This window comes from Cynoglossus semilaevis, chromosome 11 (assembly GCF_000523025.1).
Source record: "Cynoglossus semilaevis isolate Cse_v1.0 chromosome 11, Cse_v1.0, whole genome shotgun sequence".
NCBI classification, from domain to species: domain Eukaryota; kingdom Metazoa; phylum Chordata; class Actinopteri; order Pleuronectiformes; family Cynoglossidae; genus Cynoglossus; species Cynoglossus semilaevis.
Window position 1 is genome coordinate 869,204 of NC_024317.1, and position 12,841 is coordinate 882,044.

At 41.8% G+C, this 12,841-nt stretch overlaps 1 protein-coding gene across 1 annotated transcript in view; it reads left to right on the top strand.

Moving 5' to 3' along the window:
- Positions 1-12,841, top strand: part of cacna2d2a (calcium channel, voltage-dependent, alpha 2/delta subunit 2a) — a 106,288-nt gene that overhangs the window by 18,548 nt on the left and 74,899 nt on the right. The window contains exon 3 of the mRNA XM_017036667.2: positions 11,406-11,522. Within this exon, the coding sequence (XP_016892156.1) occupies positions 11,406-11,522 (117 nt within the window). The remainder of the gene's footprint in view (positions 1-11,405; positions 11,523-12,841) is intronic.

The following is a 12,841-nucleotide window of genomic DNA, read 5'->3' on the forward strand; positions in this document are numbered from 1 at the left end:
CAATTGTCAGGCTGACAAAAGGAAACTAAATACTTGAGATGTCCGCTCTCGTCTCTGTTCTCCTGACAAGGACAAATACAAACACGGCGTCTCCTCCTGCTCCTCCTGCTCCTCCTGCTCCCCGAGTGGTAAACACTTGAGTTCCATCATATTTTCTCAGCTTGGCTGAGTAATAGGCAGAAATACATTATATATTTTGTGGTGAATGTGTAATATTACTCTGTCAAGACTGTGACGCCGTGACGTTGATATGAACAATGACTGCAATTTGTGCAGCTGTCAAATGATGAGAATTTCAATTATGGGAAGTGTATGTGGGAAAAACGGCGCGTTGGTCAGTGTGATGTTCACGGTCGTCGGCTGCTTCTCTTGGTTTGGACAAGTGATATATTTAACACTAAACATAAGGTAACGTAAGTGTTGGACTGTGGCCTGGAGAGGAAGTAAAGAAGCATCAGGTTACAGAGGTGGGATGGGGGGCCAGGGGGGGGGGCGCCTACACCCATTTAATGTTAGGACATATTGAGCTCAATTACACACTCCATAAAACAGGTCCACACCCAACCACCAGACACACACTCTGTAATCAGCTGAACACGTCTTCCTGGAAACTGACAGAGTGAAGTGTAACGTATGTCTTCCTGTAAACGTCAGCCTCAGAGTGGATCTGTGATCTGTCACGCCGAAGGAGAAGTGCATTATGGGATATGATACCAAAATGGTGTATGACGTTGAATCACGCTGAGCTGTTTTGATGGTTGATTATATGATGGAAGTGAAATAATTTGCAGAAAATGCAGCACAAATTAAAAGTAATGTATATATTTTATGTCACTAAAATGTTTAGAAATGTGTGACGTTGATACAAGTTCTTTGATTATAAATATTTAATATATTTATATATATTAATATATATTTAATATATTTAATTTGTGATGATGCACAGACTCAAACCTAAAAAAAAAAAAAGCAATACATTTGTTGCATTTGTGTAAAGATGAAGTTCAGGACGTGTGTTTGAAGCTAAGCTAACCGTCTGTCAGCTTAGTAGAAGAGAAAAGATCTGGATCTGACCAAGATCTATCCAACAATCCTGGGTTTGAAGACAAAGCCTCTCCTCCCAGACTCCTCAGTCATCCTGATTTAAAATGCACACAACATAATTCACACACGGCTGAGCCCTCACCCCTCACACCCCCCCACATTTTATTGGCTTGTCAGTCAACCGTGATTTTTAGAAAGTGTTTTGACTCTCAGAGGCCGTGGATGTTTTCCATCATGAACCTGACCGTGCAGCACTGTTGTTGATGAACAGTTGTGTATCCGCAGGTTTTAATGAACATTTAATTGCCTGCTTTATGAATAATTATCAGATCAACATGCAAAGAGGATCAAAAACCTGCAGACTTTCAGCAGCGGCACAGCTCGGTGATCTGGATTAGAGGGATCAGATCCAGGTGTGTGGAAACCAGAGGTCCAGACCAAAGCATGTGGACTTTTTCACCTTTGACCCTGAGACTGTGGAGACTCAACTGTCAGAGTGTGTCACACATTTAAATAATAAAATCCTGGGCAGAGGATTGATGATGTGGATCAGAAAGAAAAACAGCAGAAAAACAGCATAAAAACAACATGACTATGAAATAGTTGTTTTTATTGATCGTGTTAAAATGTGAGTCTTCAGGAGTCGTTGCTGATATAAGTGCTGTTTGTCATACTGGAATGTTAAAAAGAAATATTCTTTCTCCATCACTTCTCAGTTGTAGTGAAGTGTCTGGAAGATAAATGATCGTCTCTGTGTCGCCTGGAGGTGAAGAACCACCTCTGTATTATTATTATTATTGTTATTATTACTATTATTGTTGTTGTTGTTGTTATTACTATTATTATTATTATTATTATTATTATTGTTATTATTGTTGTTGTTGTTGTTGTTGTTATTTCTTGCTCCATTGCCTTTTATATGAACATGTATATTTGTGTATATATGTATAGAGAGTATATATACTATATACTATATATATACAGTATATACAGTCTATTAATTGTACAGTATAAGTCCAGTACCTACAGACCTGCAGGTTGATTACACTAATTAATGGTCCGTCGTGGGCAGAGCTCAGTGTTTTATTGAAGGTTTGATGGCGGTCGCTCAGTGAAGTGGTTCAGCTCTGGCTTTTCTTCCTCTACTGTTGGACAGAAGGACATTAGTGATCATTTACACTCACCACTAATCAGGTTTCATGCCCTCCTCTCAAACTAAATTGCCTTTTTTGTTCCACCAGATATTTCTTTATCCCTCCGTCCATCCATCCATCCATCCATCCATCCATCCCTCCCTCCCTCCCTCTCTCTCTCTCTCTCTCTCTGTCACTCTCTGTCTCTTTTCCACAGGTCATTTTCTGTTATTCGTCATTAAGTGTTGTGTTTCTATGGTAACAGATCATTCTGTTTGGAGAACCGTTCATTTAAGTGCGTCGCTGCAGACCTGTTAAAGGGCTGTAAGTGGTGACGCTCAACAGAGGGCTTCGAAGCAGAAAGGCAAGAAACGAGGCGTCTCCTGCCGTGGGATGTGGGAGGGTTGGATGTGCACGTGACCCCCGCTGACACAAAGGCAGGAAGGTGGTCCGCGGTAATGACGCCCTTATCTCTGGACGGGCTTGTGTGTGACTGTCAAGGCTCTTAGAGCCGTGACATTTTTGGCTGGTTATAATGGTGGTCAGTGTGTAATTAGTCTGTGAAGATTTAGTGCCGAGCACAATATCAGTGTTGAACTCTGAGGAGGAGGGAGGAAGTGGTTCAACCTATACTGAGGACAAAGATCTGAGGGGAGAAATGTTGACCCCCCAGAGGTCGAGGCCCTGCCCGTGTTTTTAGATAAGAAATGTTCAAACCCTCAACCAGTGGCTGAAAGTTCCAGCGTTCTGAGGAATAAGACAGATCTGCAGCCGGTGATTGTTTTTAACAGTTACTTTTTGAACACTTTCAGCTGAAGCTGAGAAGAGAAGAGGTGGTCACAGAGCAGCAGTTTGGAGCAGTGACACAGCACCTATAAAAAAAAAAACCAAAACAGAATTGTTGTTTAAAACGATTTCTGTCAAAACAAAAAACAAAAAAAAACCCCAAACCGTAGACAGCGTTTTTACGACAGCTTTTAGCTCTTTCTGTATAGATGGAACCGAGCCAAGCTCACAGTCAGACTGATGGACAGGTGCCAGGCTTCATCAGTGGTGTGAAAGTGGTGCAGTAATTAGTCAAATGAGGAGGAAGTGGAGGCGACATCATCAACAGAGCAAAAAAAAAAACAAAAAAACCTCCACAGGACTGTGTCTTCTCAACAGGAGGACTTTGATAGTCCAATCACACACATGACTCGGTGCAGGCACAAATCACATACTGTATATAGGGATGTTATTATAGTCCAGTGGTTCTCAACCTCTATCACCGTCTATCACCACTCAGCCATACAAGATCATCCACTATATCTAAGATATATCTAAGATGTATCCAGTTTCACAGAATTGTCTGAATTATTTTTACAAATAATTTGTCCATGTCTGTCCGTCTGTCTGAAATCAACAGGCAGAACAATTAAATACTCTTCCATTTTCAGCAGAAGTCTTTGTTTATTTTCTTCTCTTTTACCTGTTGCTACTGCAGTGTTTCAGTGGAGCTGACCGTGGTGCTGAATTAGAAATCTCCTTCTTCTGCTTCCTGTTTTAGTATGTGTTTGGCCGTGTGATAATGAGAGTCGTAGTGAACGTACTGATGATTGTTATGGGCGTGGCCACATGTTACCCCCCCACCCCCCACCCCCACTGAGTGGTGCACTGGAGCGAGGCTGTAGCACTGTGTGTTCACCAAACGCTGGTGTAATGTTTCTATCTCTGTGTGGACGAGGGAGTCTGCTCTCTCCGTCCCCACACACACCCCTGATTTCTTCTGTCCGACTCCAGGCCAACGACTCACTCACTTTATGAATCCCTGCGTCCAGTTTTGGCAAATGTTCGACTGATTTTGCAGGAAAGCAACAGCAGCTAAATGCTGTGATCAGACACCGATTCCTCACAAATTTCCGCTTCTGCCGACGGGGCCATTTAGTGAGTAGCTACCCAACGGGGCAATTAAACGATCGCTGTGGACTCCCATTTGTCAAGATGGGATTTTTTTTTTATTTCCTGTCTCATAATAGCCACTGTTTTTGCTGAATCCTAAATGTGTGGCAGAGTCAAAAAGTTCTAAGACAAATGAAAAACCGCTCCAAAGTAGATGTTTAGTTTATTGCATTGTTAATGTAATGAAAATGAGATGTATTGAAACTGTCAGCTTTTTGATTGTTTATATTTACTCAGGAAGTGTGAGTTCACCTGAGGCTGCAGGTAAAACAGTGTTGGGATGTTCACTGATGTGAAGTGTTTTTGTTTACAGCAGTTGTTTTTTTAATCAGAAGTTGACAGCCCCTCTGATAATGTTACAGAAGTTAATCCTCTCTCTCTCCTCCCCGTCACCTTTCTCCTTATTACTCCCTCTAATCTCTCACTCTCCCTCAGGTGCATATGTAAATATTGAACTCAGCTTTTTTGTTTTTCTTCTCTAAAAATCGGAGCCCGCAATCAAATGTTTGTTGACACTTTCACTCAGTTAGATAATAAAATGAGACCTTCCAGCATGTTGGACGAGTAGTAATTTGGAAAGTTTAGAAGTGTCTTGGTGTTTATAGGTTCTAGTTTCTTCAGTTTCTACTTTCATTTTATTTTAAGAAACAGGGAAAATAAAGTACATTTTGTGACATACGGTGCATTAAGTGAACCACTGAGACTCATGTTATAACCGTAATGACTCGTCAAAGATCATTTATTGTTTGCTGCAGGTTTTAATCCTTTATATTTCAGTGGTGGCACAGGTTAAAAATATAATCATTTATATTTACATTGAATGAATCACATTTTTAACAAATATCTAAATGTGACACAATAAGCCAATGTTTCCTCCTGGCTGACAAAGCCAAGTTTAAGTTCATTACCGCCACCTACTGGGCTCTCGTTTTCGTATCACATTACCAGTGTAACTCTGATACAACGATGGTGTGATTGAGAACGACTGATTTGGTTCAATCATCGTCGTCTCATTGGAGGATATAACGCAGCGTCCTCTCAGCCACAGTTAATAAAGTATGATAAATATCAGAACGTATATTATTCTGTGCCGTTTTAATATCAACACAATAGCGTTTCAAACCAATAACCGACTTCACAGACGCCATATCTCAGTATCAAACCTGATGTGATCCCTGTCATGTGTCAGATAATTGAATCATATCCACAAATTGCTCAGCTCTGTGTCGACGATCAAGCATTTAACTGGGCTCCGTCTCATAATGGCTGCTGTGGAAACTTTGACAGAATAATCTATCAAGAGCTATAGTCATTTTGGGAACAATAAATCCTTGGTATCAGACGGCGGCCGACAGAAACAGACTCTCTCTGCTGCAACAGCAGCAGCAGAACCAGACACTGATAAATTCATTTATGTGGCTGTAATGATGGGACTTATTGGTTTAAAAACAGGAATCAACTTTGTCAAATGTGCAGAGTTGTTACGTGCAGCGGTGATTTGGAGTCTGAAGAGCCTGTGATTGCAGCGATGATGATCTTTGTTTTGTGTTATGGTAGAAGAGTCATTTAAATTTAACTCTGTCTGTAAAAAGAGCTGTTTGTATTTTTCCAACACTAGACATTTGACTTGATCATTGCATTAACTGTTTTTTTTTTGTGCAATCAGTGTAACATTTGATGATGTCGGCTGTGGCTGCTGGAGTGTGAAATTCAATCTAAAGGAGACGGTGATATTACCTTAAACTCAATGATACTGAGCAGTAATGAAGTGTTGGCCGTGATCACCATCATCATCACCTACAACCTGATGCACTCTCTTTAGGTGATACCACTGTAAGTCAGTAAGATGATACACATCTATGTTACTATTTTACGTTACAACACGATAAACCTTATGGTCAGTGCCCCTCACTACAACACGATAAACCTTATGGTCAGTGACCTTTGACCTGGACTCGACGACTGTATCCTGCAGATTACAGATTAAACTGATAACTTGTACTCTTTAAATTACGGTACACTTCTTTTTAGCCAATCCCAGCAGTCCTCACGTGAGGGCACGTTAGCTGATTGGGACGAGATCTGATCCAAAGATAGTGTCTGCGGTGCTTGCTAGCTAGCTGATAAACCTAGCGTAGCTAATCAGCAGCAGGAAACACATTTTCACGGCCGTCTTCCTGACCGGTTCCTGCGGCCACAACGTCTTAGTCAGTGTTTCGACGACAACCTCTGGTCTGAGGACAAACGGAGCAGTCGTTTACAGAAGGAACATTGAGAACATTCAGGGCTGGAACACCAGAGATGGAGATCTTTAACCAGAAGCTCCGTGTTGATACGCTGTGTTTACCAAAGCAGGTGACACTGAAGAACCCATCTGTGTCTTTTTTTCTTCTTGGCTCGATGGAACATGAATTCCTCCCAGAGACGCCAACTTCAGAGCAGTTACTTTTTCTTCTCCTTTCTCGGTCTGACTGTTCTCCTCCCGAGGCCGTCGCTGAACAATGAGAGGCTCCTGGTGTGTTGTGTCTTATCGAGCTCCTCTCTGGGGCAGCTGCACCCCAGTACGTTCTTTCTCTCTCTCTCTGTCTCTCTCTCTCTGTCTGTCTCCCTTATTGAACTCCACCCGGGGCCTGTGGAAGCTGGCTCTACTCGGCAGAGTCCACTAATATTCCTTAATGATGTGGCATCTATCTCTGTCAAAGTCGGCGCTGCTTCATCCAGACACGGCCTATTGTGGGCGACTTCCAAGTGAGATAAGCAGTCCTCTCTTTTAGACACAGACGAAAGGACAAAAACATCGGCACTGCAGAAAAACATCAGTGCTAGCAGCAGGACACGGTGGAAAAAAGTCAACAAGTGAGTGGGAAAGAAGCCACGGAGGCAGAAAGAAATCATCCCCAGTTACATTTACTCTTTGTGTCGTCTGTTGAGTTGATGGAACCAGAAACATCGTTCAAAGTTTTTCCAGCCTTTCTGGCCGTCTTTACAAACACACTGGACGTCCAGGGCCTCGGTGTGGACATGCTGGACCAGAGGACGTGTGTGGTTGATGTTGGACGACTGCTGAGTCATCATACCACTTTTTAACACTAACTCCCTGGAGTCCTGCCGCCCTCTGTCTTTCCATCTGTGTGTTTACAGAGACACTCAGAGCTTGGCACATTGGAACCAGTCATCACTGCTAATGATGGGAATGTGAGTGTGTGTGATGAGTGTGAGCCGAGGGCGTCGTGTTAGTTTAGTTTGGTGTTACTGTGTGTGTGTGTGTGAATATGTCAGCGTGTCTCTGTGGGTCCTGGCTGCCAGGGAAAACATATTGGTGAGATTTTGGCAGAGTTACTTCTGTCAGATCCTGTGTAAGTGTTAGCAGCAGAAGGTTTGATTGGCTGAAGGCAGAACGCTGTGATTCAGCCGCGCTGCTTATCCTTAAAATGACACCACCAGCACCACCAGCACCACCAGCACCTCTGTCCTGACATTACATGATGGTGAAAGGAGGAGGGATTATTATGATTGACAAGTGCAGTTTCCTGTTATCATTTATCAAGTTTCCTGTTGGTCAGTAGAACCTGAACTTACACGAGGTCCGTGTTTCGTTACCACGGCATGACGTAACTCCAGTTTCACCACGTACTGTACATAAATACCTCCGTCAGTCACTAACACCGACACCTTGGCTTCTGTTCTCACACTCTTTTTTTATTTTATTTTTTTTACGTTCTTTTATTCCATGCTTCCTGGGATGGAACTCGTCCACGGTGCTGCTGGAAAACGACCATCAATCACTTTGCTGATATTTAAGACATGGCTGAGACTTTATAGATCATTTAACCAACTGGAGTCAATGGTCTGAGCACGTCGCCCCCCATTGGCCGCATGTAATTCATATTGGATTTAGTTTATGCTGAAGTCAACTAAAGGAAATCAATCAAAGTGGATCAATGGAATGAAGTGAAATTAAAGCCAATCTTAACTAATGCACAGAGAGAGTAAGTGTAACGGAGCTCAGGGATAATGTGGACAAAAAACACACCTTCATTCTTTTAAACATGTTATTACAGAAATGACTCAATAACTAATATTTTTAACATCATATAATGACAGATGCTGAATTGTCTTTTTATTTTGTTGGTTTTTTACCCGTCAGAACACAGAAGGATTTTTGATCTCACTACTTTCTTTTGTCTCTCAGTCCTTTTCAGACCAGCATGAACCAAAATAATAATAATAATAATAAAAAAATAACAGCATTTCAGCACAAAATGACGTTTGTCTTCCGACTGAATTAAAGAAGAGTGAACACGTTTGTCCTAATCCCCCATGATGCATAGAAATGGGAGGAAATTGCTGTGAATAAGTGTAGCTGAACAATTTAAATTCAGATTATTTTTTTATTACAGTCTTTAAATGTCCCCTCAGGACATGTCCATGTTCCTGCAGCCTGTTTATGGTCAGTCAGAACATTATCTGTCTGCACGTCCGTCTGCATTAGCCCGTCGTTCAGACCATAATTCTTTTGCCCGTGATTTTTTTTTTTGTTTCTGTTTCCTTTTTTAGACCACAGCTCCATCTGGTTGATGTGCAGCTCCTCATGTGTCCACTAGGGGACTGTGTAATGGCAGTGCTGTTAGGGTGATACTTTTCATCTGGGTCCATTTGTCATTAAAGTTTGTTCAAGGATTCAAGGGTTTAACTCTGGCTTTTTATGATCCAGGGAAGTTGTTTCATTATTTTCAGTAACACAGACTCACACAGTGACATCATTGTTACCTTAAATCTTATATTCAAGACCAGTAATAAAAGGTAAAATTACATTTAAAGATATTCACTCGGTAAATCCTCCAATAAATGGGTCCTCCAAAAAAAAAAAAAAAAAAGAAAAACGTCTGTGATGTTTTTTATTCCAAAACCTTTTCAGTTTTTAATCACATGTAAATTTGATTTGCTGAACTTTTGTCTGTTGTGTTTTTGTTTGAAGCTGAGAGTAGACACTCCAGCGTCCGCCGCCGTGACTCACACAGACATTAAGGCAATGAATATTGATTTGAAAACAAATTTGACATGGTTTTCAAATTGACTTTAAAATATACACCACTTAAAATGCTGCGGGTTTTATGGTCTGTCTGTGGAGCAGTGGAAACTTTGCTCTTGTTTTATGGTTTAATAAGTTTCCATTAATGGCGTCTTCCACCTTGACAAAAAGCCCTCTGAAAAGGTGTGTGTGTTTCTGTGTGTGTGTGTGTGTGTGAAATGCTCAACAGTGTGCAAACACTTCTGACTACTGTTGTGAGGACGGTGGTATTTAGAGCTGACGGTTAATGGCAGGGGTGTGTGTGTGTGTGTGTGTGTGTGTGTCAGACGTTTCCAAACCAAACAAGTCAAAACCACAGTTTTTTATTTTTTATTATAAAGATTTTTAAGACACATTTTTAATGACATTACGGTAAAACTTTCACCAGGTTCAGTACCGTAAATTAGAGTTTGGATGTTGTGTTCCTGGGAGACAGACGGGGGAGACTGAGACACGGTTCAATCTCACCCGAGTGCTTACTTGGCGTGGTGTGAGGTTCTGGGGCCGCTCTGTCTGCCTCTGGCCCCCGGCCCAGCTCTGACTCTGACAGAGATGGATCCTGTGGACCCCGGTGTTTTCCTCTCCTAATTGCTGCACATCAACTCATCAATCCCACAGACAGAACTTTTTATGACTGAAAAAGCAGATCATTACCGTGACATTTCAGGAGGAAGTGTGAGAACGTTGATGTGAGTCAGGTTGGACGGTACGGTACCGTGAGGTGCTGACATTTGAATCCCAAATACCATCGATTGTCTCCAGGAGCCGAGGCTTCAACATTTAATTAACGCATCGTCCGAATCGCGTGAAAGATGCGAACAACGGCTAAAGTGTACCCCGTGTGGAGATGATTGGTTTTGCAGATAATGGTCTACTGTTTATGTCCTCAGTGAAAACCCAGCTGTGTTTGTTGTAGCTGCTCTGATTAAAGCGTGAGTTTTAAGAGAAGAAACATTTTTTTGTTGATGTTCAGGGAACTACTGTTTGTTTCTTAAAAACAAACAAAACCCACCCCCCCCAAAAACCCCTACTTTGGGTAGTTAATGTTTAACCAGTAGATTCATACAGAAAGTCAATGTTCAGTCATGTTCTGTTAGAGCTGTCCAAGGTCCTGATTTTAGCCTCTACCTTTGACAAAGACGAGGGAAGAAAGAGAGTTTTTGTGGTTCACCACAGGTCGGGATTCAAACCTGCCATCCTTCTGTATCATGGCTGACTGTGTACAAACAACATACAGTTTTCAAACAGTCCAAACACTTTATTTTGTACTTTACACCAAGTCACTGTTGACATTAATGGGATTATTTGTATTAACCAGATTTCACTGTTACTCCAGTTTATTAACACATTTCCCTGAAACATTTGACATGATTCTCCAAAAAACTGTTTTGTGCTGTGATGAATGACTTCTCTATTGGACTTCAATTTCCTTCTCATTGTCAGAGCTCTGCAGTGGGTTCCACTCCTTTTCCACCTCTGACATCACAGGCCTCAGACAACGGCCTGGTTCTGTTAATCTTGATTTATTTATTTTTGTTTTGTTATTATTACCAAATCAATTGAATTAAAGACTGAATAATTAAAAAAACGATTAAACTAAGTCATGGTGAGGCTTTGATAGAACAGGAAAATTCCTGTTCTATCAAACAAACAAATGAAGTAAACGCGATGTTTCAATGCCTTGAACCTGTGTCTCAGGGCAGGAGAGTGAGTCGTAGTCTCTGTGACGCTGCTCTGTTTGTAAAACCCACTTCCTACAGAGAACACTGGCTGCTGACTCAGCCACGGAGGCACTTTAATCTCCCAATTACCCTCCTCTGTCAGTGGTCCCAGCATCTGTCTCCTACCAACGTCCCAGTCCCTCGCAGCTTCCCAAATACAAGTCTGTTGATTTATAAAGGTTTATAGTCTCTTTAGAGCCCCCCCCAGACACTCCCCCACCCCCTGTACTCTGTGGCACATTGGGTTGAGGATAGCCTGCAGTAAACCATTGGAATAGGTGACAAATATGTTGTCACTGAGCTGTAAATAAGGCTGGTTGGAAAGAGCTGGATCTGCTGGAGTGTTTATTTCTCCCAGACTGAACCCAGTCTGGAAAGAGCTCATCCGTTAAGGTTCTGCTCAGTGTCTAATGGTTCTGAGGTTGTTCCCACTCCTGCTGTGGCTTCATCATCATCATCATCATCTGACCTTTGACCTTACTCTGTGTTCTTCTGCAGATCTACAGCGAGAAGAAGAGCCAGTTTGAAATCAAGAGGAACAACCCGAAGGACCTGGTGGAGAGAGTGGCCCGGGACATCTCCAAACTGCTCAACAGCAAGAGGAAAGCCCTGGAGGTAAGACATGGTTACTGCATGTACTTACTGGTTCTGGCCAACTGAAGTGAGGTCTTCAGTTTATATATAAATATATAATATAAATATATATATCATGTATTTAAAAACCTTTGTTACTGCGGGATGAGACACGGCTGAAAAACACGATCTTCATTTCCATATAAAGGTCTAAGTACAGATCAATTAGTAAAATTAGGGACGATTTCTCTTTTTTTTATGGAGGAACAAACACTAGTATTTTCTGCAGCTGTTTTTACTCCCTGCGCCACCCCCCCCCCCCCCCCACTACAACCACTACAGGTGAATTGATGTATTGATTTTTTTTTCATCTCGCCTGTGAGAAGAAGCAGTTATTTCAGTTATTTCATTTCAATGTTATTTTGCATTTTACAATATATTTATTTCCACTGTTGTGCTCCCACCAACCTGTGGTCAGAAAAAAAGGTTTTATCTCTGACTGTGAGGAGGAGGAAGATGAGACGAGGGTTGAGACGGACATTGAGACGTTGGTTCTGGAGGGTCTCTCTGTTTGTTCTGGTACCAGGTGATGAGCAGGTGTTAACAGAGGATCCATCAGTGTTTGTTGTTTAACTGTTGAGTCGGTTTTCTATGACATTCTATTAAACTTGATGTCAAAGTCGTAGTGAATTATTAGTCCAGATAGAAACATGTCCTCGTCTCCTGGTCCTGTTCAGGATCTGATTTGAAATAGTCCAGCATTGATCCTTCAATCTGTTCTGTACCTTTATAAAGCAGTACTTACAAGACCCCCCTCCCCATCAGAACCCCCACTTCTTTTTACACACACACACACACACACACACACACACACCACCGTCGGCCTCTCCTCCACAGGCCACACCGTCACCTCACACATCCCGTCTGGAAGATTCACTCAGGAGGGAGGAAATGAGGTGAAAAAAGAGAGAGGCTGGAATGAGAATGTCTCCCTGGGGCGAAGAAAAATCAAGAAAATGATGTTCAGAAAATCATAGATTTAAAACGAAGCAGCAAACGGGGGAGGAAAGAGAGAGGGAGCAGGAAGGTGTGGAGGGGAGAAAAAAAATCAAAAGAAAGTTGGAAAAGAGAAAATGAAACTATGGGGGGGGGGGTCACAGAACCAGGTCTTTGTGGATCAAGGTTTTATAATATAAAACTATTATAATGTAAAGAAAAAAGTAAATGAATGTGTTTTAATTGATACAGTTTTTTTTTCAGTTTGGTTTCTCCATAAAACTAAAAATATAAGGCTGTAGATGCAGAAATCCCCATGTGATTATTATTCATATGGGGGGGTGGGTGAAGGGGGGGGGGGGCAG